The 26258-nt window shown below is 36.6% G+C and overlaps 5 protein-coding genes and 1 long non-coding RNA gene across 7 annotated transcripts in view; 4 read left to right on the plus strand and 2 right to left on the minus strand.

Annotated features, from left to right (window-relative positions):
* Window positions 1-63: 63 nt before the first annotated feature.
* On the minus strand, window positions 64-5186 carry LOC124435394. Its single transcript, XR_006945022.1, has 3 exons — window positions 5058-5186; window positions 357-507; window positions 64-261 (listed from the first exon to the last, which is right to left on the minus strand). It is a non-coding gene; the product is annotated as an uncharacterized LOC124435394 (long non-coding RNA).
* Window positions 91-7053, plus strand: LOC124435389 (dnaJ homolog subfamily C member 2-like). Of its 2 annotated transcripts, XM_046985324.1 has the most exons (20): window positions 91-120; window positions 246-303; window positions 403-623; window positions 812-887; window positions 976-1222; window positions 1317-1397; window positions 1717-1782; window positions 1856-1947; window positions 2014-2135; window positions 3258-3326; window positions 3815-3895; window positions 4028-4116; window positions 4186-4255; window positions 4611-4665; window positions 5192-5315; window positions 5409-5509; window positions 5587-5709; window positions 5780-5841; window positions 6029-6139; window positions 6546-7053. In XM_046985324.1, exons 1-20 carry the CDS (start codon window positions 106-108, stop codon window positions 6606-6608), a joined length of 1926 nt encoding a protein of 641 aa, XP_046841280.1. In that variant the 5' UTR covers window positions 91-105; the 3' UTR covers window positions 6609-7053. The 2 variants fall into 2 exon arrangements, with proteins under 2 accessions (XP_046841280.1, XP_046841281.1); XM_046985325.1 differs by lacking the exons at window positions 91-120; window positions 246-303; window positions 812-887 and having other exon boundaries at window positions 566-623.
* LOC124435388 lies at window positions 6993-17057 on the plus strand. Its single transcript, XM_046985323.1, has 28 exons — window positions 6993-7243; window positions 7382-7468; window positions 7587-7696; window positions 7762-7881; window positions 7960-8045; window positions 8146-8209; window positions 8281-8354; window positions 8450-8529; window positions 8620-8675; window positions 8780-8889; window positions 9466-9663; window positions 9734-9904; window positions 10005-10278; window positions 10435-10509; window positions 10850-11002; window positions 11129-11195; window positions 11325-11436; window positions 11518-11618; window positions 12040-12093; window positions 12162-12313; window positions 12894-12995; window positions 13065-13259; window positions 13410-13440; window positions 13627-13865; window positions 13946-14479; window positions 14551-14653; window positions 14922-15743; window positions 16158-17057. Exons 1-28 carry the CDS (start codon window positions 7099-7101, stop codon window positions 17033-17035), a joined length of 5193 nt encoding a protein of 1730 aa, XP_046841279.1. The 5' UTR covers window positions 6993-7098; the 3' UTR covers window positions 17036-17057.
* Window positions 17058-17640: 583 nt separating this feature from the next.
* Window positions 17641-19145, plus strand: LOC124435391 (uridine 5'-monophosphate synthase-like). The gene has a single exon (XM_046985327.1). It carries the CDS (start codon window positions 17692-17694, stop codon window positions 19099-19101), a length of 1410 nt encoding a protein of 469 aa, XP_046841283.1. The 5' UTR covers window positions 17641-17691; the 3' UTR covers window positions 19102-19145.
* On the minus strand, window positions 19111-21398 carry LOC124435390 (DNA-(apurinic or apyrimidinic site) endonuclease 2-like). Its single transcript, XM_046985326.1, has 5 exons — window positions 21197-21398; window positions 20716-20892; window positions 20450-20642; window positions 20303-20372; window positions 19111-20232 (listed from the first exon to the last, which is right to left on the minus strand). Exons 1-5 carry the CDS (start codon window positions 21315-21317, stop codon window positions 19177-19179), a joined length of 1617 nt encoding a protein of 538 aa, XP_046841282.1. The 5' UTR covers window positions 21318-21398; the 3' UTR covers window positions 19111-19176.
* Window positions 21399-21683: 285 nt separating this feature from the next.
* LOC124434143 (E3 ubiquitin-protein ligase HUWE1-like) overlaps window positions 21684-26258 on the plus strand; it is a 31874-nt gene continuing 27299 nt past the window's right edge. The window contains 16 exon segments of the mRNA XM_046984023.1: window positions 21684-22047; window positions 22202-22300; window positions 22663-22791; window positions 23038-23133; window positions 23217-23290; window positions 23367-23445; window positions 23531-23593; window positions 23672-23761; window positions 23892-23948; window positions 24070-24138; window positions 24229-24328; window positions 24411-24520; window positions 24600-24661; window positions 25340-25428; window positions 25508-25588; window positions 25684-25766. Of these exon segments, the coding sequence (XP_046839979.1) occupies window positions 22003-22047; window positions 22202-22300; window positions 22663-22791; window positions 23038-23133; window positions 23217-23290; window positions 23367-23445; window positions 23531-23593; window positions 23672-23761; window positions 23892-23948; window positions 24070-24138; window positions 24229-24328; window positions 24411-24520; window positions 24600-24661; window positions 25340-25428; window positions 25508-25588; window positions 25684-25766 (1326 nt within the window). The 5' untranslated portion in view covers window positions 21684-22002.

The following is a 26258-nucleotide window of genomic DNA, read 5'->3' on the forward strand; positions in this document are numbered from 1 at the left end:
TTAGCTCATTTTTAAAAGCCAATGGCATATCTAGTTAATGTCATGAGCATCCTAGCAGCTTACTTTCGGTTCTACGTCATTTTGGATTGGAATTGGAAATTTGGAATGGTCGAGAAAAAGGTGCTCTTCTTCGAATTCTTATTCTAGTGGATGGAAAGTAGTTAGATGGCAACAGTGGAATCAATATGGCGGCAAATGGGCTCATTTAAATTTTTTGCTAGAATAATACAATTTTTTCCATATAGACGATGCTACCAGCAGCTGAAAATGGAGAGAAAAGCATAGTATTAAGGAAACTATGTGGTACATGAATTACAAAACAGAAGCTATCAATTTTATATTTTCCACTTTTTTACTTTTCTTTTAACTATTGTCTATTACTCTTGTTGAATGCCTTTCTAGCTCCTTGTCTTCAAAACTATGAGTCAGTTGGTAGGTGGTTTGAGTCATACGTCTCTCGAAGCCAAACAAGCGCACATCTGCCAATCTCAGATCTCGACGAACAATCTGAAGACAATGAGGATATCTTAGAAAAGGAAAGAACTCCGAGTGAGAGCAGCTCATCAAGTTCTGACAGCGAAGATGAAAAATATCTACTCACATTGGATTCTAAAGAGTGGAAAGTACAAATTTTTAAAGTTTGAAACTTATGAATTCAACATTGTTAGCATGAATTCTTTGGCAATGAGGATTTAACTTGATGTAGAAGAAACAGTATATTATTAATATTACCCCCAGCACTAAGATAAATAGTACAGTTTTATGCTGTTTTTGCCCCAATATTACATTTGCCTTTTGATGTGCATTGTAGGATCAAGACCACTATAAAATCTTAGGGCTAAAGAGTAGACGTTACAGAGCAACAGATGATGAAATAAAACGCGCATGTAAGACTATATAGGCCAGCAGTAGTAATCGCTGGTTTCAGTAACACTACGACTCGAATTCAAACCAACATATTCTTGCATGTTAAAGATAGGAAAATGGTACTGAAACACCATCCGGACAAGAATAAATCGAAGAAGACCGAGTCACAACTAAACGCTGTCCAAGAATGCTTCACGTGCATAACAACAGCTGGTGACATCTTGATGAATAAGGCAAAAAGACGAGCATATGATAGCATTGATCCTACTTTTGATAATTATGTTCCACCAGTTAATGCTAACTCCAAGATCAATTTTTATCAAGTGTTTACTCCTGTCTTCCAATCAAATGCCAGGTGAACTTTTGACACTTGAAAACTACCTAAATTTTGCTTCATAGACACAGGAGTCAACATTTTAACCTTCATTTTTATTATTACATCATAATAGATGGTCCAGTAGGCAGCCTGTCCCAGACCTCGGAAATGAGGAGTCGACATTCGAAGAAGTTGACGACTTCTATAAATTCTGGTGTGTAGTGAAAAAAAGGCTTTGGATTATAAGAGAGACAATTTTTGTAGATGTTGTTATTTGTCCAAGTTTGTGTAGTCCTTAAAAGTGCTATTAGTGTTGGTGTTGGCTGACTATATGATATTCTTAGTGGTATTTATTTAATATGTTGTGATACTGCCAGGGTCAAACAATTCACTTTATAAGATAGCGTTTATCATTCGAAGTGTGCGTAAGTTTGCTTTAAGCTTTACAAAATGGTCATCAAAATTTAGGGAATGAGACTTTTATAAAAGCGTTGACAGGTTTATTATTTGAACGGAAAATATTTTATTTTTAGGTACGATTTTGAATCTTGGCGCGAGTTCTCCTACTTGGACGAAGAAGAAAAAGAAAAAGGCGAAAGGCTAGTTTTTCACGTCTATATTAGTTTTTTTATTGTTGATTTTCTATCGGAACTTTTTGCTTTTTCACTTTAGTCGAGAGGAACGAAGATGGATGGAGAAGCAGAACAGGGCTATGAGACAAAAGCGAAAGAAAGAAGAAACGACGAGAGTGAGAACTTTAGTTGGTCAGTCGTCAAGGAACTAAACATCTTCATAACCTTCTTTGCAAGCAATCCATATTTTCTTTGTAGACAATTGTTATGCATGCGATCCGCGATTGAAGAAATTTCGCCTTGAGGAAAAGGAAAGAAAACTGGCTGAGAAGAAAGCGAAGGAGGATGCTGCAAGATTGGCAGCAGAAGAGCAAGAAAAGGTGAAATTTATTCTGATTAAAGGCTCGGTTGTTTTTAGTGCGCGCGAAGTTGCTCAACAGTCTCTCTGGCGCGTTCCTGATCTGAAACTGCTGTTGTTTATTTCGAGTACAAACATGTTTTAAGGTTTGCTTAAATTCTAAGTCTATTCTAATTCTATTCCGATACCCCGAGATAGTTGAGCACTAGAGCGTCACATGGTAATGAAGGGAACCAGATAATCCTGTCTGCCATGAACCCCATGGATGGTTTGCTCGTGATACATGAGAAACAGTAAATGAGAGAGTCAAATCAGGAAGATATAAACCAATATAAATTTTATCAAATTATGTCTTAAATTATAAGTGTCAGAAAAAGGCACAGTGTCAGAACACGATTATTGAAACATTGCTTGTTTTGTTTTATGAGGAGAAATCTTGTAAACAAAAAGATAAAATTCGAAAGCAAAAAACCCAGTTTTCGGTCCATGCTTCCCGATACCTTCTTAAGCGTAAGGCACTAGAACGCCGCATGTTAACGTTTCTGTAGGAGATATCGGCCCCTCCACGCTGTCCTACTTGGGAGATGCCAATAGCAAGCTTCCGCCCATCAGACCCCGAGATCACCTGCGATAGGCTTTGCTCGGGGTACGCAGGGAGAGTACGGTGGCCACCGAAGTGTGGGCCCCTAAGCCACTGCATACTATATCGCACCCAGCTTCCACTGCTCGTTGACATCTACTATATGAAGTTTTAGCTTTATATATATATATATATATATACAAAAATTTAAAGGCTTACGAAAGTTGTGGTATTATTAAAGTCACTAGTGCGCATGCTCAAGGGGACTGCGCATGCGCAGACAATTTCCTTGATAATTTTTGATCTAGCGAGATATTTACTGCAAAATCAGTGCAGGTAGATAATAGTTTGTAACCGAGTGAGCTAGTTCCTCCGAAAGCAGTGCAAGGAGATCCATTTCATTGGTGTGAATCCATTAGTTTGTTGGTTAAGTGTACTGTACAAGTATTATGTCTTCTTCAGCTTCTTTCAAAAAGCGCATTTTCAAAACTTAGCAAATGTGTAAATAGGGACAATGATGTTACACATGACATAATGTTTGACTTGAATTTTGTTGTTGCGTAGAGAAGACAAGAGGCTGCTGAAGCCGAGAGAATTTTACGTCAAAAAGAGGAGGAAGAAGCTAAAGAGAAAGTAAGGAATGTTCTCTTGTCATTCAATGTCTTGATCAGGGGGGGTGTTCAAAGCTTAATTAACACCATCATTCAATATCTTGACCAAGGGGGTTGTTCAAAGCACAATTAACACCATCATGCAATATCTTGACCAGGGGTGTTCAAAGCACAATTAACGCCATCATTCCATATCTTGACCAGGGGGGTGTTCAAAGCACAATTAACACCATCATTCAATATCTTGACCAGGGGTGTTCAAAGCACAATTAACGCCATCATTCAATATCTTGACCAAGGGGTTGTTCAAAGCACAATTAACACCATCATTCAATATCTTGACCAGGGGGGTGTTCAAAGCACAATTAACACCATCATTCAATATCTTGACCAGGGGTGTGTTCAAAGCACAATTAACGCCATCATTCAATATTTTTGATGTCTTTGTATATATGTACGGGTTGTCTTGTCTTGAAACTAAATATTATTATCATTATTTGACGTGAAAAGGCGCAGGCAGTAAAAAAGGAAAAAGACAAACTGAAGAATGCTCTGAAAAAAGAAAAGAAATCAATTCGAAATATGTGCAAGGTGCGTTGTTGAGAAAGCCACTGACCGCGGTTTGACGTGGAACGTTGGTTTTAAGTTTAAAATACACAAGAACTAAGGAAATTTGCTGGCGTTTTGACATCTTTTCTGTTTGATATGATCCTTCACACAAAGGAGCATAACTTTTTTTCGAAAGATGAAAACGATTTAGTCGAGAAAATGCAACTGATGGAAAAACTACTGGAAAGCCTTTCCTTGGACGAGTAAGTAATGGAGTTGAACCATTTTTCTTCATGTCTTCGATCATCATTCCTATCCTACATTATCCCTAGGTTACAGATTATCAGGCAGACATTTGCACAGAATGACAAAGATACAAAGGAACGTGTATTTGTGGACGAAGTTAGTTGATGATTGAGTTTGTGCTTCGTAGATAAAACGTCATACATTTTTATCATCTTAATACAAAATAAAACAAATTCCGAAGAGGGACATCTCGTTTTCTTGATATTCAAGATAGTACAAGATAGTTAAACTATAAGTCTGATGATGTCTTTGGAATAAAGACGAAATATTACACCATCTTTTGTTTCAAACTCTTGTACTATCTTGAATATCAAGAAAACGAGATGTCCCTCTTCGGAATTTGTTTTATTTTGTATTACTTGAAATTTTTTATCATCTTGGTTCTTGTCTTGGTTTTCAGAACTCTTAGCAATCGAGACAATCTTTAGGTCATGCTGTTCGTTCGTTTTAGATCACGAAGTTGAAAGAAAAATTAGCGCTTGAAGATGAAAAAGCCGTACAAGCAGGTTTGTGTCTGTGATATCGATGTATTTATGGTTTAAAAAATGGCGACCGCGTCTCTGGGTACACGGACCTTCGAGAGTGCTTGTTGAACAAATTTACTTTCAATGAGGAATTCGAGGATTCAATTCTCAGAGTTGAAAATTGAATCCTCAAAAAAACTCGACTGTAGCAACTTTGTAGCGATGAATGAATGAATGAATGAATGAATGAATGAATGAATGATTAATTAATTTTATTTCAACACGCTAACCAGTATCAACAAGTGAGTTGTTTTCCACATAAGCGTGCGCAAACTTTACAGAAACGAATTTAACACGAATACTAAATTAACAAAGTACAGTCCCTTATACATTAAATTACGTTCTATAGAGTACAAAGTTAGCTAAGTACTTACATTTGACTATCACGAAATTATTTGGGAAAGTGAACAGCAATTTTGCTTTGAAAAGTCTTTAGAGAGCAGGATTCTAACCGAAATAACATAAAAAATATAGATTTAGATTCCATGTTCTTGAATTAACACCTTAGCTCAAGAAAAGAAGACACCCAAAGAGAATGGAAACAATAACAGTACCAGTTCCATGTGGAGTGACGATGAGCGCGAGCTGTTAATCAAAGCAGTGAAAGTGTTTCCAGCGGGTACAAGTTCAAGGTGATTACATGACAATCTAAGAAACTTGAATTTCTACGGAATCATTCTTTATTGTGACATAAGACATCTCTGCGTGACGTTTTCCTTTGTAAGATGGGAAGTTATCGCGGAATATATCAATAATCATTCCAAAGGAAATGTTGTGAAGACTGCTAAACACGTAATTAAGAAAGTGAAAGAGCTACAAAAATTTGGTAATTGAATGAACTAAACTGTCACCTACTTGTGGCTTCGATGAAGTTCATTAATTTGACGATTTTTCATTATTCAGATGTAACACAAATCGAAAACACGAACAAGAACGCTTTTGCGAAATTTGACAAGACTGTTGGCTCATCGTCGCCTTCAGCTCAAGCAACTTTGAGTCCGACTAAAAGAGATAAGCCTGGTGAAGGTAGTTTTTGACGATTGTATGAAATTTTCTAACTTTTAAAGTATTATATCGTGGTACATCTCTTCAAAAGGTGCATCGACATACCAGCCTGTTGTACCCGTTGATAAACCTTGGATAAGCGAAGAACAGAAGGTGGAAAATTTTTATTTTTAACTTTACAGATTAGGATTTTAATTCTTCGATTTGCAAGAAAGGTTTAGTTTGGTTTAGAGTTACTAGAATGCTCTTCTAAATGCAAAGAAAGAGATTCGAGCATCGAGAATACTTCTAAACCTGAGATTGTAGTATGAGTATATTTTGCAATGATTTCTCTCATCAGCTCTTGGAAAATGCTCTTCGAAAATATCCGTCAAGTACTCCTGAAAGATGGGAAAAGATCGCGGCGGAGGTACCGGGACGAACTAAAAAGGAATGTATGAGAAGATACAAGGTTGGTTTAGTCTCTGCCCTATCGCTACACATTTGTATGAATTTGAATGTTGGGGACCGAAGAGGGAGGTTGAATGTTGGGGTTTGAATGTTAGCGGATGTGTTTGAATGTTGTGTGTGTGTGGGGGTTGGATGTTGGAGGATGTGTTTGAATGTTATGGGATATGTTTGAATGTTAAGGGATATGTTTGAATGTTGCGGTATGTATTTGAAAGTTGAGATGTACGTTTTAATTTTAGCGAATGTGTTTGAATGTTGTGTGTGGGGGGGTAGGTTGGATGTTGGAGGATGTGTTTGAATGTTAAGGGATATGTTTGAATGTTGCGGTATGTATTTGAAAGTTGAGAAGTACGTTTTAATTTTAGGGGTCCTATTTGAATGTTGAGAGATGTGTTTCTATCTTGTAGGATCTTGTTGAAATGGTTAAAGCTAAGAAATCTGTTGCTGCTAAATCAAGTAAACCATCCTAGAGTTCTGAGTTTATGTCTATTCTATGGTAAACATGGCAAAAACTAGCGATGACATATCACTTTCTTCCTCATATCGTGGTACATCGTCACCATAACAACCACACTACCGTGACGTCATCTGCAGAAATTTGAAAATAAAATATGAATTTTGTGATTGACGAAATGTCATCCTCAAATCTCTTCCGAAGATTTGCAAAATATTGTGTCGTTTAAGCATAAGTATGATGGGGGAAGCATTCTTTGAACTATTTGTCGTGTTTTGGTGGAGAATTATACTTGAAACAACGTAAAGAAGTCCTTTTTAGAATTTGGACGTTTGGTATTTTTTTTGTGGGTACTTGGTACCTGTCCATTTGTATGTTTTTCCATTTTGTAAACGTTGATATTTTTGTGATGCTTACGGAAATAAGACGTGCACTAAAATAAAATTGTCCAATAAAACACACGAAGATCTCGGTTTCTTTCCTGAGTAAGTTTAAGCTCACGTACAATGAGCGAAGTCAATGCACAATCTGTAGGCAACGAATCAACTCAATTTAATGAACCTTCATCAAACTCCTATCTACATATACCGTATGGCTTTCAATTTAAAGCTAACTACAAGCCTAAAACATGGGGCAAAGATATTACTGAAGGTAAAAGCTAGTAGATTATTTTGTCTTTATCTTATTTAAAGATGCATTATGACCACGTTCTTTTAAAGTACAACATAGGGTCTTGACGCCATTGTCAACATTTGATTATTACTGAATCTCTTTTGAATTTCTTTTCAGTAACATATAATTCAAAAAGCAAACAGTTTATCATATTAGATTCAAAAGGCATAACTGCATGGTCTCCCAACAGTGTTATAAATTCAGGTATGCCATAATGCCTATTAGTCAAATGAAATACATTGATTTTGTGAAGTGTCTATGTTTAGTCCCTTTACACACTTGGCTTATGAATGAGTCATTTCGAACATCTATTTTCTTCTAGTTTTGCGTGTTTTGGACTATCCCTCTTATCATTTTAATGTGATTCGTTTGCTGTTGCATTGCAAAAAGTTCAATGTATATTTTGGTCTTTCAAAGGATTATGCACTTAAGGTAACATAGATTTTTTCACAACCTATCACTTACTGCATTGTATATGTTTTTATTGTATCCCACAGGTGTTTAATACAAATTTCCATGAAGTTTTCTCGGTTGTGTCAGACATGAACTCCGTGTTATGTATGGTATTTAACTCAGTTACAGATGAATTGATTACCGGTGGAACCGGAGGTATAAGGGTAGGTTGTGTGGAAGTTTTATCTGATTTTTCAATTTTCATTTGACATGATGTTTTTTGTGTGATTCAACTGATTTAGTTTTGGTCATTTGGTGAGGTGCAATCTGATGATCATGGTTTTTTAAGAAATTCACGTCCTATGGCAAATTATGGATTGATTTTAAGGTATTCTTTTCATCAAAGAAAAATGTTTGTTAACGTGGATTTAAAGGTTGAAAAATATGCCAGCAGAATGAATTTAGTTTATTTCACATAACCTTTCTAGACGTCAGTATCTTACTCAGAACAGTTCCATGGTAAAAGACATTATTATAGACGAGAAAAATCAGGTAAAAATTATATTTTCCGTTCTTCATCTGTGAATTTCATACATTTAAACTCTTCCTTGGTTTTATATCAGAGACTGTACTGTTTATCAGAAAGAAATGTCATTGCTCAAGACATGAAAGGCAACATTCTGTTTGAATTAAAAAAGTACGAAGTAATATTATTAAAAAAATTAATGGTGGATAACTGTACACTTATTGGATCTACCGTGCTTTAGTTAATTTCTCCTTTTTTGTTTCTAGTGGTCATCAAGGTCACGTGACTGGCTGCATTCACTCAAATTTTTCAAACTTAGTTGTGACATCTGGTTCTGATTGTACAGGTATCAGTTCATGACTTTTGTCAGATAAAGCTCATAGACTTTGGAATTATATTTATATTCAAACATTTGGTATTTTACGGCATTTGACAGTCAATGTTTGGAGCACAAATGGTGGAAAAGTACATTCATTTCATTCCCATTCAAAGGTAATGCTGCTGCTACATAAACCCATATAGGTACATACATGAGGTTATCTATCACTGCATTTACATGAAGTCTTTAGCATGCTGTTGATATTTATGCTTGCCAGATGATAACGAACCTCCACCTCCACCCTGAAGCACCCTCATTGGTCATTACGTCATCACTTGATGGTACTATTAAGATATTCTCATTGGACATTATGGAAGAGATATACAGGTACAACTATGGATTTCAATGTACATCTTTAGTCAATTTCACATTACCAGTAACTTTACCAGTTCTCCTCGTAAGTTACGATGTTCAAAAGTATAAGAGCTCTTTGCGAAGTTCGTATATCTCTATTATCCAATCAGATTGCCAAATTTGGATTAAAGCTCGTTTTGATTGGATGACAAACGGACATTTCATCAAGAAATTTGAAAAAAACTTTACGACAATAAGCGGGAAAAAACGTGAAATTGACGTTATGGACCTTAAAAGATACATATGTCTGTCTTCCCTTTCTTTGCCTTCAGTAAAACTGTTCTCCCCGAGGGTGTTATGTGGATTAATTTCTTATCCCATGAAGTACTTTAATGTGCTTATCTTCCCCTTTTTTGTCTGTAGTAAAGCCTTGCTCCCTGAGGGTGTTTTATGGATTAATTTAATGTCCCATGAAGTTTTCTACTGCGCTTATCTTCACTTTTTTGTCTTGCCTTTAGTAAAGCTGTGCTCCCTGAGGGTGTTATATGGATTAATTTCTTATCCCATGAAGTACTCTACTGCGCTTATCTTCCCTTTCTTTGTCTGTAGTAAAGCTGTGCTTCCTGAGGGTGTTATGTGGATGAATTTAATATCCCATGAAGTACTCTACTGCGCCTCAAACAAAACTTTACAAGTCTTTCATATTAACCATGTCGTGAACTTTTGGTTAACTGTCCGCTGCCCATTGAAATCACTTACCGCGGACACGTGTGCGCCTAAAATTCTGGCGATATCTGAAGATTATTGGTAAAAGTTATTTTCAAATGATTTTTCATAAAATAAATGAAATATTGATAAATTATTTTCACTTTATTAGTGCAAGGTTTGTCACCAAAGATGGTTGTCTCCTCTCGATGGTTCTTCCACCTCCTCCTGCTGTTACTACTGGTCAGCAGTTTTCTTCATATTCTAATTATGCATATTGTCCACCCTACAGCTTGGTGTACTTGTTAGTCAGTTGCGAAGAGATCTGGGTCTATTATGCAAAGTATGCTAGAATTTGTCATGTGAAGTTCGAATTTAATATAATGAGTTTCTTTTCGAACTTTTTTGATAAAGAGTTTCTTTTCGAATCTTTGCCGATTCAGGTCAAATCCTGCAAATCGCGTCGAGGTCTGGAAACTACGTGACATTCAGGATATTTCAGATAACCATCACTCAAAATATCGTACCAATAGCAAGTCGTGTATGTCGTCATCCGTCAGTGTTCCGAATTTACCCACAAATAGGCCTGGTGGGAAATGCGTGGATTTTAACGTAAAGTGTCTTTCCTTGCTCTATCTTCAATCCAAAGTTGCTCTGAAAACGACGAGTGGAGAGAACTTAGCAGATTTGTCTTGTTTTCTTGTCCTTGGTCTTCAGGTATGTCCTTACAAAGCGGTCAGTTTTTGTCGATAGATGTTCTTGAAAAAGACCTTAAGTTCAAATAATGCTAGTCACCAATCCCATCGCACCTTTTTTCCACGTGCCGCATGGAAGCTATATATGTGAAATAATGTTCTACTTTCTCATTTTCAGGATGGCCAGTTGCTCTTTACCAGTCCCTACTCGGCTCTTACACTTTACTACAAGTTAACAGCAAGCAGAGGAGCTGTAAGTTTGTCGCGTATTTTATTCACGTTCAAACATTTTGCGGCCTTTCAATACATTTGGTAGGAGAGTATGCCCTACCAAGGTATCTATCCGACCGACGATCTCCGGGGCATGCCGAGATCAATGCGACAGATAATACACCGTAAAACTTATTTGGAAAATAAACACGTCGTTTTCTTTATATTCAAGATAAAAAACATACTCTGTCTCTTTTATTCTTCGTCATTTTGTATTTTCTGGACTTGTTGGCTTGTATTGGTTGTAATTCACCTCTGGATTTTGTTTTTTATTCAATCTTGTGCAGATTGTTTTCTCTGAACTTACCAACCGTTTCTTTCAGATTTTGTGTATGAAACATGACGCAAAGGAAGGCTTGCTCCTTCTGCATACATTATCACTCGACAAACATGCTATACGAATCCTCGGCCTACCCGAAATGCAGAGTAAACATGTCATCGAAGCCGGGGTAGGACTAACTTGTTTTGTGAAAATGGTAAGCTCTCGTTAAATTCTGGGACGCTCTATGTGTTATAAAAGTATAAGTCGTTGTGAAAAGTAAGACATACCTTCTTTTATCAACGAGCGTGTTTTATGGTTTCATTACGACTTGTCTTTCTAGAATGATGTCTTACTCACGGGATATGAAAGTGGTCAGCTGAACCTGTATTACTTAACAAAGGAGCAAGGTTTGATAAAAGTTAAAAATTATTGCCCGTGTGCTCAGTGTGTGTAGTCAGAAATCATTGTCCTGTCTTAACTTGTATGTTGTGTTGCTCTGTAAAAACCATTGACTAGTCACTTATCTTCCCTGGTAGGAATTGCTCAGCAGACAACGACCCAAGATAATCGAAAAAGTTCCAAAGATCATATGGATAGTGTTATCGCATTGGACGTGAACTTTAAAATGAAGCTTTTCTGTAGTTCCAGGTTTTGATGCACTGAAATGCCACCACTATTTCGTAATGATGTTGTAAGTGAAAGTGCTAATCTTCCGAAAAATATTTTCAGCAAAGATTCCAGTGTGAAAGTGTGGAGTGAAAACAAAGTTTTGCTCCGTGAGATTGTTCTCGATAACACATTGAATGCTGTTTGTTTTTTAAACTCGCGTGGTATGTAATACATTTTGGACAACTTGGATATGGGATAGTTTTGTTTTTAAACTTGCGTGGTATGTAATATATTGTGGACAACTTGGATATAGGTTAAGTTATATTTTATGAAGTATTTCCCTACAGCAGGTCTTCAAAAGCTTTGAGCAACCTAAGAAACATTGCAAAGCTTTTGTGATGTTTTCCTCGTTGCTTTGCCTCCCAGTGTAGACGCTGTTTAATTCCTGTCAATTTGAGAACTTCTTGCCCGAGCAAGTAGTTCAGCAATATTTTTTAGTTTGTATTAGGAAAGAGGTTCGTGTAAAATTTCTGCTTTGTTTACGGGAAAGGTTGAAGCTTTCACTTGCAAGCGAAGTTTATGTTAACTTACATGTTTTGCTTTTCGTGTTGTTAAGTTCTGATTTTCATGTCGGTGGTTTAGGTGATCTCCTTGTCGGCTTCAAGAATCACATTTTTCTCATCAGTTACGAAAAAGGTAACAAAACGCGATGGATAATCTGACCGTATTTCATCATCACCATTCACGTATTCATTAATTTACAGCTCAGCTCTCCACCTTCGGCAACAAAATGGTCGCCACATGCAGCGAAAGTGATGGTGATGAAACCGCCTCCGACGTTTATGAAGATCCAAGAATTCGCAAAGAATTTAAGAAATCTCTGCCGCCCGAGCCTGTCAGAATGGAAACATACCTAGTGAGTGATATGTTAGTGTCAATGACTTCAATGTTAATGCATCATGTTTGTGCGTAAAAAATTCCTTCATTGCAATTCATTCATCGATCCGGCATCAATTTTCAACGGTCTTTCGCTCATCTTACGAACCCTGTATGTACCTTATACAAAGTCATTGCCACCAAAACCTATCCTATGAAAACCCTGTGGTTCGCTGTACAGCGTTATTGTTTACACATGCTTACATCCTAAGAAATCGTTCTAGGCACCCCATACAAAACTATTGTTTTCACATGCTTACATCCTCTAAAATCCTTCTAGGCACCTCATACAAAACTATTGTTTTCACATGCTTACATCCTCTAAAATCCTTCTAGGCACCCCATACAAAACTATTGTTTTCACATGGTTACATCCTCTAAAATCGTTCTAGGCACCCCATACAAAACTATTGTTTTCACATGCTTACATCCTCTAAAATCCTTCTAGGCACCCCATACAAAACTATTGTTTTCACATGCTTACATCCTCTGAAATCCTTCTAGGTACCTCATACAAAACTATTGTTTTCACATGCTTACATCCTCTGAAATCCTTCTAGGTACCTCATACAAACATCAGTATCGATTTAACTCGTTTGCTATTTGGTCATGGCAAGTCCAATGCAACTAGTCATGTGAGCACCAATGATGAAGATGAAAATGTAAAAAATACAGTGTTTGTTACATTTTGATTTTTCAACCATGTCAGTTGCGAAACTCTTTGTTCTTAGTCTGCCAGTGAGATTTCTGATGCAGTCACTGCAGCTCCTACCGAAATTTACCAATCACAGAGTAGTACTCCACTGTCTAGATCAAGATCATCCTCGTTTGTTGGTTCTTGGAATTTACCCAAAGTAGGCTCGTCACCAGTCTCTTCTCCCCCTCGGACTCCACCTCCTGTAATGAACCACCCAGTGTTAACAAAGGTTTGGATGAAATTTCAAATCTACGTGTTGGTATTGTGATTTTTGATGTCTGAAGAAAAAGTGACAAAAAATTCACATCAGTCCTACATCAATGTTTGTTTGAAACTTTGCACTTTTTGTTTTATATTTTCGAACATTTTAATCGTTTAGGAGAAGGACGATGTCAGTTTACCATCATCAGGTATTTCGTTTTTTCTTCTAAATCTTCTGACGTGTTTGTTTTAATGCGGGCTCTCTAATGAAGTTGTCTGTTTCCCTCCAACATTTGAGCATACGTTCGAGCTCGGCCCATGTCCCTGTTACTTTACTCATTCTCGTGCTCGGCCCATGTCCCTGTTACTTTACGCATTCTTTGATTGCAATGTAGATGATAAAGTCGAAGACTTAGTTGAGAAGAGAGAAATCGTTTTGAGCATTGTTGCAAAACCTCCCGAAGAAAAACCTAAAGACAAACCAATCTTCTCTCGGTCGAGAAGAACAGGACTTTCGGAAATAAAAATAGATTCACGGTCTTTACAATCGAAAGTCTCGATCAGGAATGACTTAACCCAAAATAAACCCGGGACAGTCGCACAAATTGTTTCTACGAAGGAATCACAGTTGCAAGTTAGTGGATCTCATTCTCAGTAAAGAAAAACTAGGTATCATAAAAACTGTCAATAAAAATATTAATTTCAATTTTCTAGACGACAACTCGTCCTGTTCGTAAGATAATAAAGAAGACAAAAATAGTTAGGAAAAAGACACATAAAAATACTCCCGAACCTCGACGCGAGCTTTCTGTAGAGGGAACTTACTGTGCAGGCCAAGATTTGCCGGGTAAAAAAGATAACATTTTTCAAAAGCAGACGGAGGAAATAGTCGGGAGTTCTTCGGTCGTTGATAACAGAAATAGCACTTCAGAAACTGCAGTAAACGAAGGTTATTCTGTTGAAAGACTTTCTGTCACTTCTCCATCAGTGGTAGTGAAAGAAAAAGATGATGGATCTCTTATCAAGAGTGAAAATGATTGTCCTTTAATTATGAATAAAAGTCCGGCACGTATGGATGAATGTCGTAGAGAACATTCTGTTTTTGAAAACTTTGTATCGAATCATTCAGAACCATTAAAGAATAATGCTGACATGAACGAGGAAACAAGAAATAAAGCCTTTCGAAGTAAATCTTGTTTGTCCAAGACGAAACAATTGAAAGATAACGACGATTTTACCGTTCATATCGTAAGTGGAGAATTTTGTGATGTTAAAGTGTGGTGTTCTCATTAAGATAGTTTATATGTTTTTCACTCTAGGCTGGCGAACTCTCAATAAGAGAACGCGATCAAACTGAGGAGCATTTTCATGAAAGCGATGTAAATTCTGATGACTTTATTGATGTGGATGATGGCGATTCAGGTTTTCAATTTAATTTCTTTTTCTTTTTGTTTTGCTATGTATAAAATTCAGGAACGGCGCCAATTTGATAATCAGAGAGGGGAGTGGGGAAGGGTTCATATTCATATTATAATATGTTATAAACAGAAATCACGATTGATTTCAATAGAACCTTATGGAGCAGAACATTAGTCCCCAGTCCCCACCCTCAAATATCAATCGACCGCCATTCTTGAAATTGCTGTCAAATTTTCTAAGTTAAATCACGAGAAATATTTTGATTTTTCAGAACGTACGAACGTAAAACGCGCAAATATTTCACCATTTAAAAAAAATGCTGCAAATGATTCACTTGTGCAATGTATGAAGGATCTCGGACTTAAAAAACGACAATCGTACGATGACCGCGCTGAGCATTGCTTAGATCTGGATTGTGAAATAGTGTCCACAAATGAAGTCAATGATACCCATTTGAAACATGGTCCAGTAAATTCAGAGAATGTTGACAGCAAGGAAGATGAAGATGGCATCATTGAAGTGTCGTCGATGAGAAAACCCTCAAGAAAGAGCGTTTCATTTTTTGTCAGCCGACCACCTGAGGATAAATTGTCTTTGAGAATAGAGCCCATGCAATGTGCACCTGGAGGAAAAATATCCGGTCGGCGTTCCGTCTCCCCTTCGGCATTAACCGAAAAGGTCGTCCCTGTGCTAGATGTTAAAACATCCGAGTATGCTGCCGAAAGTCAATGGTCATACCCGACATCTTCGTTGAAAATTTATGCTTTAGCAAAAACACGTCAGCAAGCTGTCAGGGGTCGCCCTCTGGTTTCCAGACCTCGCGACAAACCACGCAGTTGTGTAAAACACGTCACGAGTGAAATGTCGATCGCCAGAGCTCGTCGTACAAAAATAAATCCGACCAAGATTAATGAGGTTGTTGTGAATGAACCTCCTGATAATTCAGTTGATATTTTGTCCAAAAGAAATGAAAATACGAAGAAAAAGGATTTGATGAGTTGGTGTGTGAAAGCACTGACGGAGAAACATAAGTATCCTGTTTTAAATCCTAAACCTAGATTGAGATCACGAAAATCGATGCTTCACGAACAAGGTTAGTGTAGTAAAGATCATAGTAATATCGTCTTTCTTGTAACAGTGGTACGGTTTTGGGTATAGCGGTTCACCGAGGGATATATTGGATGGAGGAAGGGCTCGTCGACTTAGAGGTCCTTCATCTTACCTTAATATTGCATAGATAAAATTTTTGTTTACTGTTTAAATTATGTCCAGGCAATTTTTACATGATGTATTATATTGTGGAATGCAGATGTTCTGTGGACTTGAAGTTGTGTTAAAGTTTCGAAAGGGGACATTCTGGCAAAGTTCAACTTTATTTTAGTATTTCTCCCCTTGCTGAGATAAATATTGCTGTCTCCTTTGTTAGAATTTTGGCAATACATCTCTGGGTTCGCGCTATAAAACCTTTATTCGAAACATATTGGTGATTCTGTTTGGTATTTTGCAGGAAAACAAATTGTTGACACCAAGGAATGTGTTATTAACGAGCGTCCTGCGTCTGAACCTCTTCGAAACACCAATATTGCAAAACTCGATAGGTCTTGTCACAAACCAAATGATGATGACGTAGTTGCTGATGGAGATGATATCATCCCTCAAAATGTGTTCAAGGTTATGTTTGTGTCAAGACATGCTGCTGAGGATACTAAAACTTTAGATTATAGCGAAGGATGGCAAATGAAGTTTTTGGAAAGATTGAACGAGATGAAAGCTAAACACTGTGAGAGAAGCGAAAATGCTTTACACCATCACTTTAATAAAAAACAGATGTCGCAAGAGAAGAAATCCATGATGCATTTGTATGGATCAAGCAGGACAGTGTCGGATACAAACAATAAAATGGAAGGGGTAAACATGACGAAGATCGACAGCAAAGTATGTGGAGGGATTCAATCTAAAGAAGACATAAATCGCGGAAAATCGCAGTACGAAATGTTAAAGAACAAACCAGTTATCACTCATCCTTATCGTTTGGAAAAACCTCATACTTCTAAGAGTGATGTAGCTCTACTTAAAGAAGTTGCTGCTAATTGTGATTACACAGAATTGCCGACCCAACTGTGGCATCTCATTCCCAGACCAAAGTCGGCACCTTCAATACCAAGCAAATGTCGAAAGTTCGTTCTTGTTTCGAATGAATCGCAAAGTGATTGCGATAAACGACCGGAACCAACAGCAATTGAAAAAATTCTCATGCTGCAAAGATTTCCTAACACTACCCTACAATGTTCTAGATCTCGTAGTTGCTCGCCCGTTATAAGAAAGTCTCGTCCTATAAGGTCTCTTTATGAAGTACAAAATGTTAATACAACATGCATTAAATAGTTTTTAATTTTCATCGTTTTCATGTATAGTCGTGAGTTTTATTGATATTTTGTTGTTTGAATCATCCTGAAGCCAGCAGCGGTTATCAAGCGGGGCTAAGTGTTCTTAGGTCTACAGGCTCGGGGTTTCAAGAGGCCCCTGGTATCTAGGGATAACAACGGTTTTATTTTTTGCTATTTCTGACTAGCTAAATGTGCTTAATTTAGACCATGTTGAAGACCGTACAAGCGATCGAATATTGAGGAAAAGTGACTTTCGTTGAACTCGTGAAGTAGTGGCTTTTCCGATTTTCCCTGACCATGTCAACGATTTTCGAAATTTCGTTTGAACTTTAAAATTTTTTACGGTTGTTTACTCTGACACAAGTCAGGAAATACAAAAGCAAAGAAACCTAAGGAACGCGAACATCGGTCAAGGAACTGAACTTAGTGGAAGGAAAACATATTGCTAAAAGGCCTACAATTTTGTCTCAGACCGTAACTAGTAATCCGCCCGTGTAACGTAGCGTTGATTAGTAACAGTCAGAAATTGTGAGAATCGAACCATTTTACAATATACGTTTAGTTCTTTCTGCGTACCTATTTTTAAAGCACATCAATTTTAGTTGTTGCGTGTTACACCAAGTATAACAAAATTTACTTGAAGAATGCTTCAAAATGGCCGACAATAGTTCAGCACGTGTTAAATTGGTTTTAGACTTATTTCAAATCGGTGCATTGAAATTTGGCAATTTCACGCTGAAAAGCGGTATTGAATCTCCGGTTTACTTCGATCTCCGCATTATCGTCTCGTATCCGGCGATTATGCAACAAGTTGCTGATGAAATGTGGAAATCGTCAGATGGTTTAAAATTTGATCAGCTTTGTGGTGTTCCTTACACAGCTCTTCCCATATCTACGTGTATGTCGACGAAATATGGCGTTCCTATGATGATAAAGAGAAAAGAAGCAAAATCATACGGTACCAAGAAGTTAATCGAAGGAAAGTTTGAGAAAGGCGTCATATGTCTGGTAATTGAAGATGTTGTCACCACGGGCTCCAGCGTTATGGAGACTGCACGTGACTTGGCAAGTGTTGATGTTGTTGTACACGACGCCATCGTGTTGCTGGATCGTTGTCAAGGAGGCAGGGAAAGTCTGGCTGCAAAAGGGATAAAACTGCATAGCGTTTTTACCATGAAGGAGGTGTTATCTGTTTTAGAAAAATTTGGGAAGCTAGAACAAGATGTGGTGAGAAAGGTGAATGTCTTTATTGAACAAAACAGTAAAGTAGTGCCAGTTTCCTCAGCCGTAACTCCTAATTCATTGACCTACGAGAAACGTGCGACAACTGTAACTAACTCAATTGCAAAGAAGTTATTCTCAATTATGGTCAAAAAGGAATCAAATTTATGCTTGTCAGCTGACCTGACATCATCTCAAGCTATCCTTGATTTGATCAGAAAAATTGGTGATCACATTTGCATGGTAAAGCTACATGTGGACATAATTGAAGATTTTAGCATGGAGTTTATCGTAGATTTACAAAGGCTTTCATTAGAACAGGATTTTGTTATTTTTGAAGATAGAAAATTTGCTGATATCGGAAATACGGTAAAGTATCAGTACGGATCTGGGCTATATAGGATCGCAGATTGGGCCGACATAGTTAATGCTCATGGAATTCCAGGGGAAGGTGTTGTCAAGGGATTAAAAGAAGTCGGATCTCAAAAGGGCAGGGCTTGTCTCCTGATTGCTCAAATGAGCTCTGATGGTAATCTGGCCACTGGTTCATACACAGATGAAATTGTCAAGATGGCCGAGCAATATAAAGATTTTGTTATTGGATTTATATGCACTTCACGAGTTTCAAATAACCCTACATTCATCCACATGACCCCAGGAGTGAAGTTGGAATGTGGAACTGATAGGTTAGGTCAACAATATTTAACTCCACACGAAGTAATCACTAAGAGAGGATGTGATCTGATCATAGTGGGTCGTGGTATATATGCCGCACATGATCCCAATGAAGCTGCCATAGCCTATAAGAACGCTGGCTTTAATGCTTACAAAGCTAGAATATGATCACATGTGTGAATAATTGAATAAATCTATTTTTTCCTCATAAATGTTTATCTACAACACAACATTTTTCATTTTCTACTTCTTCATCCACATAAAATAATTACATCTAGCATCTTCGTTTGAACTATGGCCTTGAGGTCGAGCACAGCAATAGAATTTTTTTCCATGATTTGGGCCATTTTTTTTTACCGTCCTAAGTACACTTGGCTCTTTATGTCCAGTGCAAAGTGGGGGTGGTGGAAGACCTTTCAGAATATTCCTCCATCTTAATACATCACTTTGATTATGAGTATCTTTATGATTCACTAAGGAGGGCTTGTCTTCACATTCAAAGTGTTCCTGTGAACAAGTAGGTGTACTTTCATAACTTTTACATTCCTTAATATCAACTTCCTCCAACTGATTCTTTTGGTGTTGATGATTTTCATCACATTTTGAATCAAATGCTTTCTGTTCATTGGTCAACTTGTCAGCTAGTTTAGGTTTGGTGCATTTCTTTTGAAAGAAACTAGATATGTTTCCTAAGTTTTTAGAACCACTCTTACTAGTCTTCAGCCATTTAGCTTGAACAAATGAAGATGAATCTGGATAACGTTTTTCTTGAAGATTTTTTGACATCATCTTAACACATGATTGATCATAGTTTCCATTGCTTGTAGAAATTTGTTGCACTTTAGCGTCTTCCTTTATTTTGCCACAGGGTTTGAAGAAATGCTTGAGTTTTTGCTGCTTTCCAGCAAACTCAGGCATGTATTTAGTGCACAATAATGGAGGCTTCAAGGAACTTATAAATTCATGTCTTAATGTTGCAATGACTGGACAATGGTCAGAGCCATTAATATCAGGACGAATTACACAGTCTATGAACTCATTTTTAAATATACGAAAACTGGCAAATATGTAATCGATACGTGTACCATAATTAGTTTTTCTTGCTCCTGTAAGAGTAGACCAACAGGTGAAAGATGATTCTTGCATAGGATGAAAGTAACGGAATGCATCGATAAACTTCACAGTGCCCTTCTTTGATTGGTTAGTTTCTTGAAGGGTTAACACATCTTCACTATCAGTGACTGGATCCCAGATAAAAGTGCTGGCCCATTTACGGCTTGGATTTGAGTCAAATATTTCCTAAAACCAACATGTCAAACTTAAATTGAACACAGATGACGACAAAGAGAAATGATTATTTGATTATTACAGGATCATCTGGGTCACAGTGATCAATTAGTTTGTGCGAGACATTAAAGTCGCCAACTACAATCACTTCTCTAAAAATAAAACATATGAAAAATAAAATGTGTAAAATTTCAGAATGAATGAAAAAAAACAATATGTAAAAGCCAACTTCTGTTGTTCAAGTAAGCTTCGACACTTTTTTTCAATAAGCGAATAAAATTTGAGCTTGAATTCGGTTCGTTCCTTGTTTTGAAGATCAGCTCTAGGACAATATAGATTGATGACAACAAGACTCCTTCCTTGCTTGTAAACATGCTCTGTTAGAACAGAACGTCCTTCTGCATTAAGGTCTTTGATCTCATCTAAATGGTGACGAGACTCGATCAGACTAAACATGAGTAACTAGGAAATAGTTTTGCAGCAAAAATAAATCACCTATTGACAGTTCCTCATGGTAAGAAGAAGGCAAAAAGATTTGATCTTCAGCTGCTGAAGGTGTAACATTATCTTTACAATATGTTGCAACACCTGAATAGCCACTTCGAACTTTTGAAAAACTGTAATAAGCGTTATAGCCTTCCACAATAGCCAAATCCTCCTCCAACATGTCTCCTAGGAAATGACAGATAAGTTATTCCTGGGAAACGACAGATAAGTTATTCCTAGGAAACGACAGATAAGTTATTCCAGGGAAATGACAGATAAGTTATTCCTAGGAAACGAAAGATAAGTTATTCCAGGGAAACACGATCATTAACTAGAGAGATCCGAGATTTGAATCGTCAACCCATAAGTAATATTACTTTGTACAACTATTTAAGCTACGTTAACCCTTTAACTAACAAGCAAAAGCATTCCTACATAGCTATGATTTACAAATAACTGGCAAGTATAAAAATACAACGGCTTGAATTACTCGTAATTTTGGTTTCTTGAAGGCAAATGATATCCGCATTTAACGAATCAAATAATTCTTTCAAGGTCTGGTCTTTTTTTACAGATCTGATTCCGTTTATGTTCCATGTTAACAGCTTCATTTTTTTGGCTCTTTGCGTTACTTTTTCTTAGAAAATACAAATATAACAACAAGATCATGACATCATGATAATGAAGGAAGAAATTAGTTGCATACAAAAACGTCATGTAATAAAAATTATACGTACAAAATTAAAAATTCATGATCATGTAAAGACCTTGGATTTCTGTGTATTTCAATTTTTTCTATGTTCTACTTAAAAATTTCCTAAAGAGCATTAAATTATTCAACCTAATTTAGAAAACGGCAAAAATATAGGTGCACAAAAACGGCAAATATACAAAAATTGTTTACATAAATTCTTTCAACTTAGAATATTCAGAGCAGCTCGGCCATGAAGCGATTCAAGCCCTCTATCCACGCGCGATCCACGCGTGCTCAACGCATGATAAACCACGAGATAAAGGTCGGCCATCACTTGGATAAGTGCATTACGTCTTGAAAAACGAGATTTTTTTCTTTTAAAATTAATAAAATCTGACGTTTTATGCATCACAATTGCTAAACGTGGGCACTTCAGCTACGGCTTTAGTATAAATTCGTTGTCTTACTCTTGGAAGCATTATTATTTTTTGTGACGACGTGGTATGATTAGCGCTTCATGTACATTTATGGCTGAAAAGTGATAGAATTTTGACCGTTTAGACTGTTTGAGTTTTGTTATGGCAATTGAATTGTAAAAAAATATGAAAATAGATCGGAGCAAGTTAAGAAAGCCTCAGTCGGAGCTGGTAAGAGCGCTCATGCATCGTTGAAAAATTTATAAGTCAATTTTGAAAGTGCCATGTGTTCATTGTGTTTTCACCCTTTGGTATGGCCGGAATCGTCTGCTGTTTCAAGCTTTTTATGGTCATATTTACTATTGTTTTGCTTTTTTTCTTTTAGCCAGCGAATTGCCATCAACTTATCTATAAACTTAAAGAGGCGAACGATGAGGAAACAGCGGAGATTTTGCGAGGAATACAAACATGGCAATATGGCAAGGTTATTTATTTTATGTATTCATACATTAACATTTTCAAGTTTGCAACAGGAGTGAGGTTTGTTTTTTACTTTTGCTTTTAAAAAGCAATGTTTTTATTCTACTTTATATGAGAATGCTGCCTAAGTAAAACTGTTGAAGTTTTTGAAATTTTTCATTGTTTAAAACTTGATGAGTCATTATACCAGTGAAGACAATGCTTTTAGATGAGGGTGGATTCATAGGAAACCTCATGTTTAGGAAATCCCACTCCATGCATCACTTTTTGTTTGAAAATATGCAAATTCTGTGGCAAAATCTGTTGTATAACATTTACTATCTAAAATGAAAAGGGTTTGTTTGTAATGATATTGCTTTTATTTAGTGTGAATTGTTTCACTGGATCGATGTGCTTGATAAATTTGATACAATCCTTGGAAATGTATCAAAAAATGCTGAAGGAAGTGAATGGATATTAGAGTACGATCAGCTACTTAATAAGGATAAGGAACAGGTATCATTATATAGTTTTGAATGCAAGTATTAAAATTTCATGGTTTATTCATAAAGTTATCTCTATTGAATTCATCATACATTTCAAAAGTTTCACGAACTATGCTGTTCTATGAATTTACAATATTTTTAGCCGCTAAATGTTTTCAGTTTGGGAAGATTAAAAATTTCACCTGTTCAATGATTAGATAACTTTGCAGTCTGACTGTCAGCCCGCTTTCATTAATTTTGCTTACCTTCTAAACAGGCAAAGATCCATAAAGAACTTATATCAAGTGTCTTGAAGTTCACCGGACTCCTTGTTGAGCACTCCTATGCACGACACATATATAGCTCAGTTGAGGTATGTCTTATGCTATGATGGTCCCAAAAACTGCCATTTACTCAGTAAAATTTACTACATTTCTCATTTTTATGAATAAATAGCACTTGATTACTTTGTTATCGGCAAGTGATATGGAGGTTGTCCTTTGTGTGCTAAATGTCCTTCACATCTTCAGGTAAAATCTTATAATATTAATAACTTATGATACTTCGAAGAATCAATTACTGAATTAAACTCTTTTCATATTGCAGTAAGCGATCAAACTTTATTTCTCGTCTTCCATTGGAACAACGAAAAGCACTTCATCAGAGACTGTATTGTTTAGCTGAGGTTCATTTGTTTATTGTTGTGTTGCTGTTTGTTTAACACCATTTCGCTGTAGTCATTTCTTGACATCAATTTTGTTTGATTGTAGAGTTGGGGCGGAGGTGCAAATGGTTTTGGCTTAGCTCATTGCTCAAAAGATTTGGGAATGGATGTGAGATGATGCTAGAATTTGTTTGCTGGCGTTTCAATGTAAAACAGATTGATAATGATTTTTTTAAAAACCTCGTAGCAATATCCTGAAAGTGCAAGCAATGTCCACTTTGAATTTTACATGGACACAAAAAAAGACCAAGAAAAGAGCAATCGAGGAGATATTTTGGTGAGCTAGGATTGTATATAATGTGCTAGAATTATCATTCTTTTTGTTGTTAAACCTTTTATCAATAGACTCGCACAGTTGTCACCTACCTCATTTCATGGATATTTAATTTTTTTGTTTATATTTTTAGTTAAATGACGGCTCTACATCCTCTCATGTTGTTGTGCATTTAGAAGATGTTCATAAGGTGAATATGCCCCATCATTTAAAGTTATTTCCTAAAAAATTGTTGTTTTTGTGTCTTCCCATGATACATTGGGAACTGTCTAGTTATATTGTTGGTTACGAGCTTTGTTGAATCACTTTAGCTGTCCGAGAGTCCTGGAGAAATTATGGAAAAAGTCTTGAAGAAGTATAAAATTCCTGAGGAAAAACAGGTCGATACTGAGAAAATACAACATTCTTTGTGTATGTGTATAGACACATGGCTCACAAGTTATTGACAAGTATATTTATTGTTTGTTTAGATCAAACTTTTCTCAAGTATACGACTTGCGAGACATTTCCATGTTTATTTAAAGAGAATCAAGTGCCTTCAAGCTCGATTGCAAGCCATTTCAATTCTTGGTACATAATGATTTAACCACAGCATGTGCAGTTGTTAGCAATTATTAACGACATTTAAAGTTCACAACTATTTGTATTTTAGTGTATTCGACTAGCAATCAAGAGAATACCATAAATCAACTATTATATCCTGGATTTATCGAAGAAATTGTTGATGCGATACGTTTGAATGATGCCAGCTCAAAATATACAGTATGCTTTACTTAACTTTTTCTCTTGTATAAATTTTGTATAAATATTGATTTTTGTATAATGTAAATATCAATCTTAGGAGATAAGCTCAGCTTCATTAAGAACATTGACGGCAATCATACATTTAGAAAGAAACACAAGGTAAGATCATAGCTATACATCTGGCAGAGACCACAGACCATTTCTGATTATCATTTTTTTTACTTGTTTGACTATTTATTTAATGCAAATTTATAAACAGTATACATTCAATCAACATAAACACAAATTACTTTAGTGTGCAAGCAATAGTAACATTCAATTTTCTAACTGTCCTGAGAGGTCAGTTGGCAGGGTATTGTTTCGAGATTGACTTCAGTGAGTTAGTTTCTACTGTCAAATGTTGAATATTACAATGTATTTATGTTTACCTTGGAGCAACGTTATTCAACAGACATTCATTGACATGTATGTACATAAGAAACTAATGATGGTTGAGTTATCTACACAAGCTGGTACAGCTATACCACTTTTACGCCAAAATTCACTTTTACGGCAAAATTCACTTCGACGGCAAAATTCACTTCTACGACGAAATTCACTTCGACGACGAAATTCACTTCTACGACAAAGTTCACTTCTACGACAAAGTTCACTTCTACGACAAAGTTCACTTCTTCACCTTGCTTTTGACAAGTGTACGTACCTACCCACATGCCATAAACAACATCAAGCAACCGGTAGTAGTATATACACACACAATGGTACAATGAGCTGTACATGTGTAGTACTCTTATGTTGCAACGCAATGATAATTTTTCATAATTTTTGTCTTTGAAGATTTAGTACGATTATTGAAGCGACAGGCGCTAATTCCTATCATGGTTTCCTGCCAACTCTTGTTAGAAATTGTATTACAGCGATGACTGGTATCTCAACTTGTGTATTTTGCTTGTAAACTCGCATTGATGTCTCACGGCGAATGCGTCCGTCTCTTTGTTGTTCTAGATCCGACGTTGACATCATATTCTCATGTTTTTGCGACGGCGCTTTTTTCCTTCCTTTACCATTTAGCCAGCTATGAATCAGGTACACTTTAGAGGCTGTCTTTGCTTTGTTGTGCATGAAATGCCCACGTACACTTTAGCCGTATCAGTTTTTACTGTTGCTTCCGTTAAAACCAGGTGGCGAGGCTCTCGTATCTTGTGGCCTCATGGAGTCTCTGTTAAAGGTTATTGAATGGCCTGGCCAGGAAGACAGCATCACCGTGAGTTTGTCGTTTTCAGTATTGACTTTATGTCGATTTTATATTTCATTGTTTTTAAAGTTGTTTATGCTGCGCGATCGTCTTTCAACTTCATTCTTAAAGTGTTTCTGCAGTGAAATTTTCATATACTTTTTTATAGCCTCGATGAAATATTCAGATGTTTGCAAGCAATTTAATATGTTTACGTTCATTTTACGTTCAGTGGAAGTTGACTAATTTCAACTCCAAAAGTTCTCCTCTTGTGCGAATGCTGTTGACCGCCATGTTTCCTTATGTGACGTCATAAGTTGTACGGAAGTCGCCAAACTAATAGTAATTTCTATTGCCATGTTGAAAATATGTACTACTTTTTACGTCAATTCAGCAAACATGGCAGTCAAAAAAAGTGCGCACGAAAAGAACCAACCACCAACCACCGTCACTTTTGACGTCTATAAAATCAATCTGAAAAGACAAAAAAACAAAGTACTTTTGAACGAGCAAATAAAACAA

The sequence above is a fragment of the Xenia sp. Carnegie-2017 genome, unplaced genomic scaffold (genome assembly GCF_021976095.1).
Source record: "Xenia sp. Carnegie-2017 unplaced genomic scaffold, XeniaSp_v1 HiC_scaffold_14, whole genome shotgun sequence".
Lineage (NCBI taxonomy): Eukaryota > Metazoa > Cnidaria > Anthozoa > Malacalcyonacea > Xeniidae > Xenia > Xenia sp. Carnegie-2017.

Bases quoted from the DNA above. Each gene is read 5' to 3' on its own strand.
- LOC124435389 (XM_046985324.1), top strand. The intron at 3,896-4,027 runs GTGCGTTGTTGA...CTTCACACAAAG, and splicing joins CAATTCGAAATATGTGCAAG to GAGCATAACTTTTTTTCGAA. The intron at 4,666-5,191 runs GTTTGTGTCTGT...TTAACACCTTAG, and splicing joins TGAAAAAGCCGTACAAGCAG to CTCAAGAAAAGAAGACACCC.
- LOC124435388 (XM_046985323.1), top strand. From the start codon at position 7,099: ATGAGCGAAGTCAATGCACAATCTGTAGGCAACGAATCAACTCAATTT. The intron at 8,355-8,449 runs GTACGAAGTAAT...TTTTGTTTCTAG, and splicing joins ATTCTGTTTGAATTAAAAAA to TGGTCATCAAGGTCACGTGA. The intron at 12,314-12,893 runs GTGAGTGATATG...AAATCCTTCTAG, and splicing joins TCAGAATGGAAACATACCTA to GTACCTCATACAAACATCAG.
- LOC124435391 (XM_046985327.1), top strand. From the start codon at position 17,692: ATGGCCGACAATAGTTCAGCACGTGTTAAATTGGTTTTAGACTTATTT.
- LOC124435390 (XM_046985326.1), bottom strand. From the start codon at position 21,317: ATGAAGCTGTTAACATGGAACATAAACGGAATCAGATCTGTAAAAAAA. The intron at 20,893-21,196 runs GTAATTCAAGCC...GTCATTTCCTAG, and splicing joins TCAAGAAACCAAAATTACGA to GAGACATGTTGGAGGAGGAT. The intron at 20,373-20,449 runs GTTGGCTTTTAC...TTTTATTTTTAG, and splicing joins AGCTTACTTGAACAACAGAA to AGAAGTGATTGTAGTTGGCG.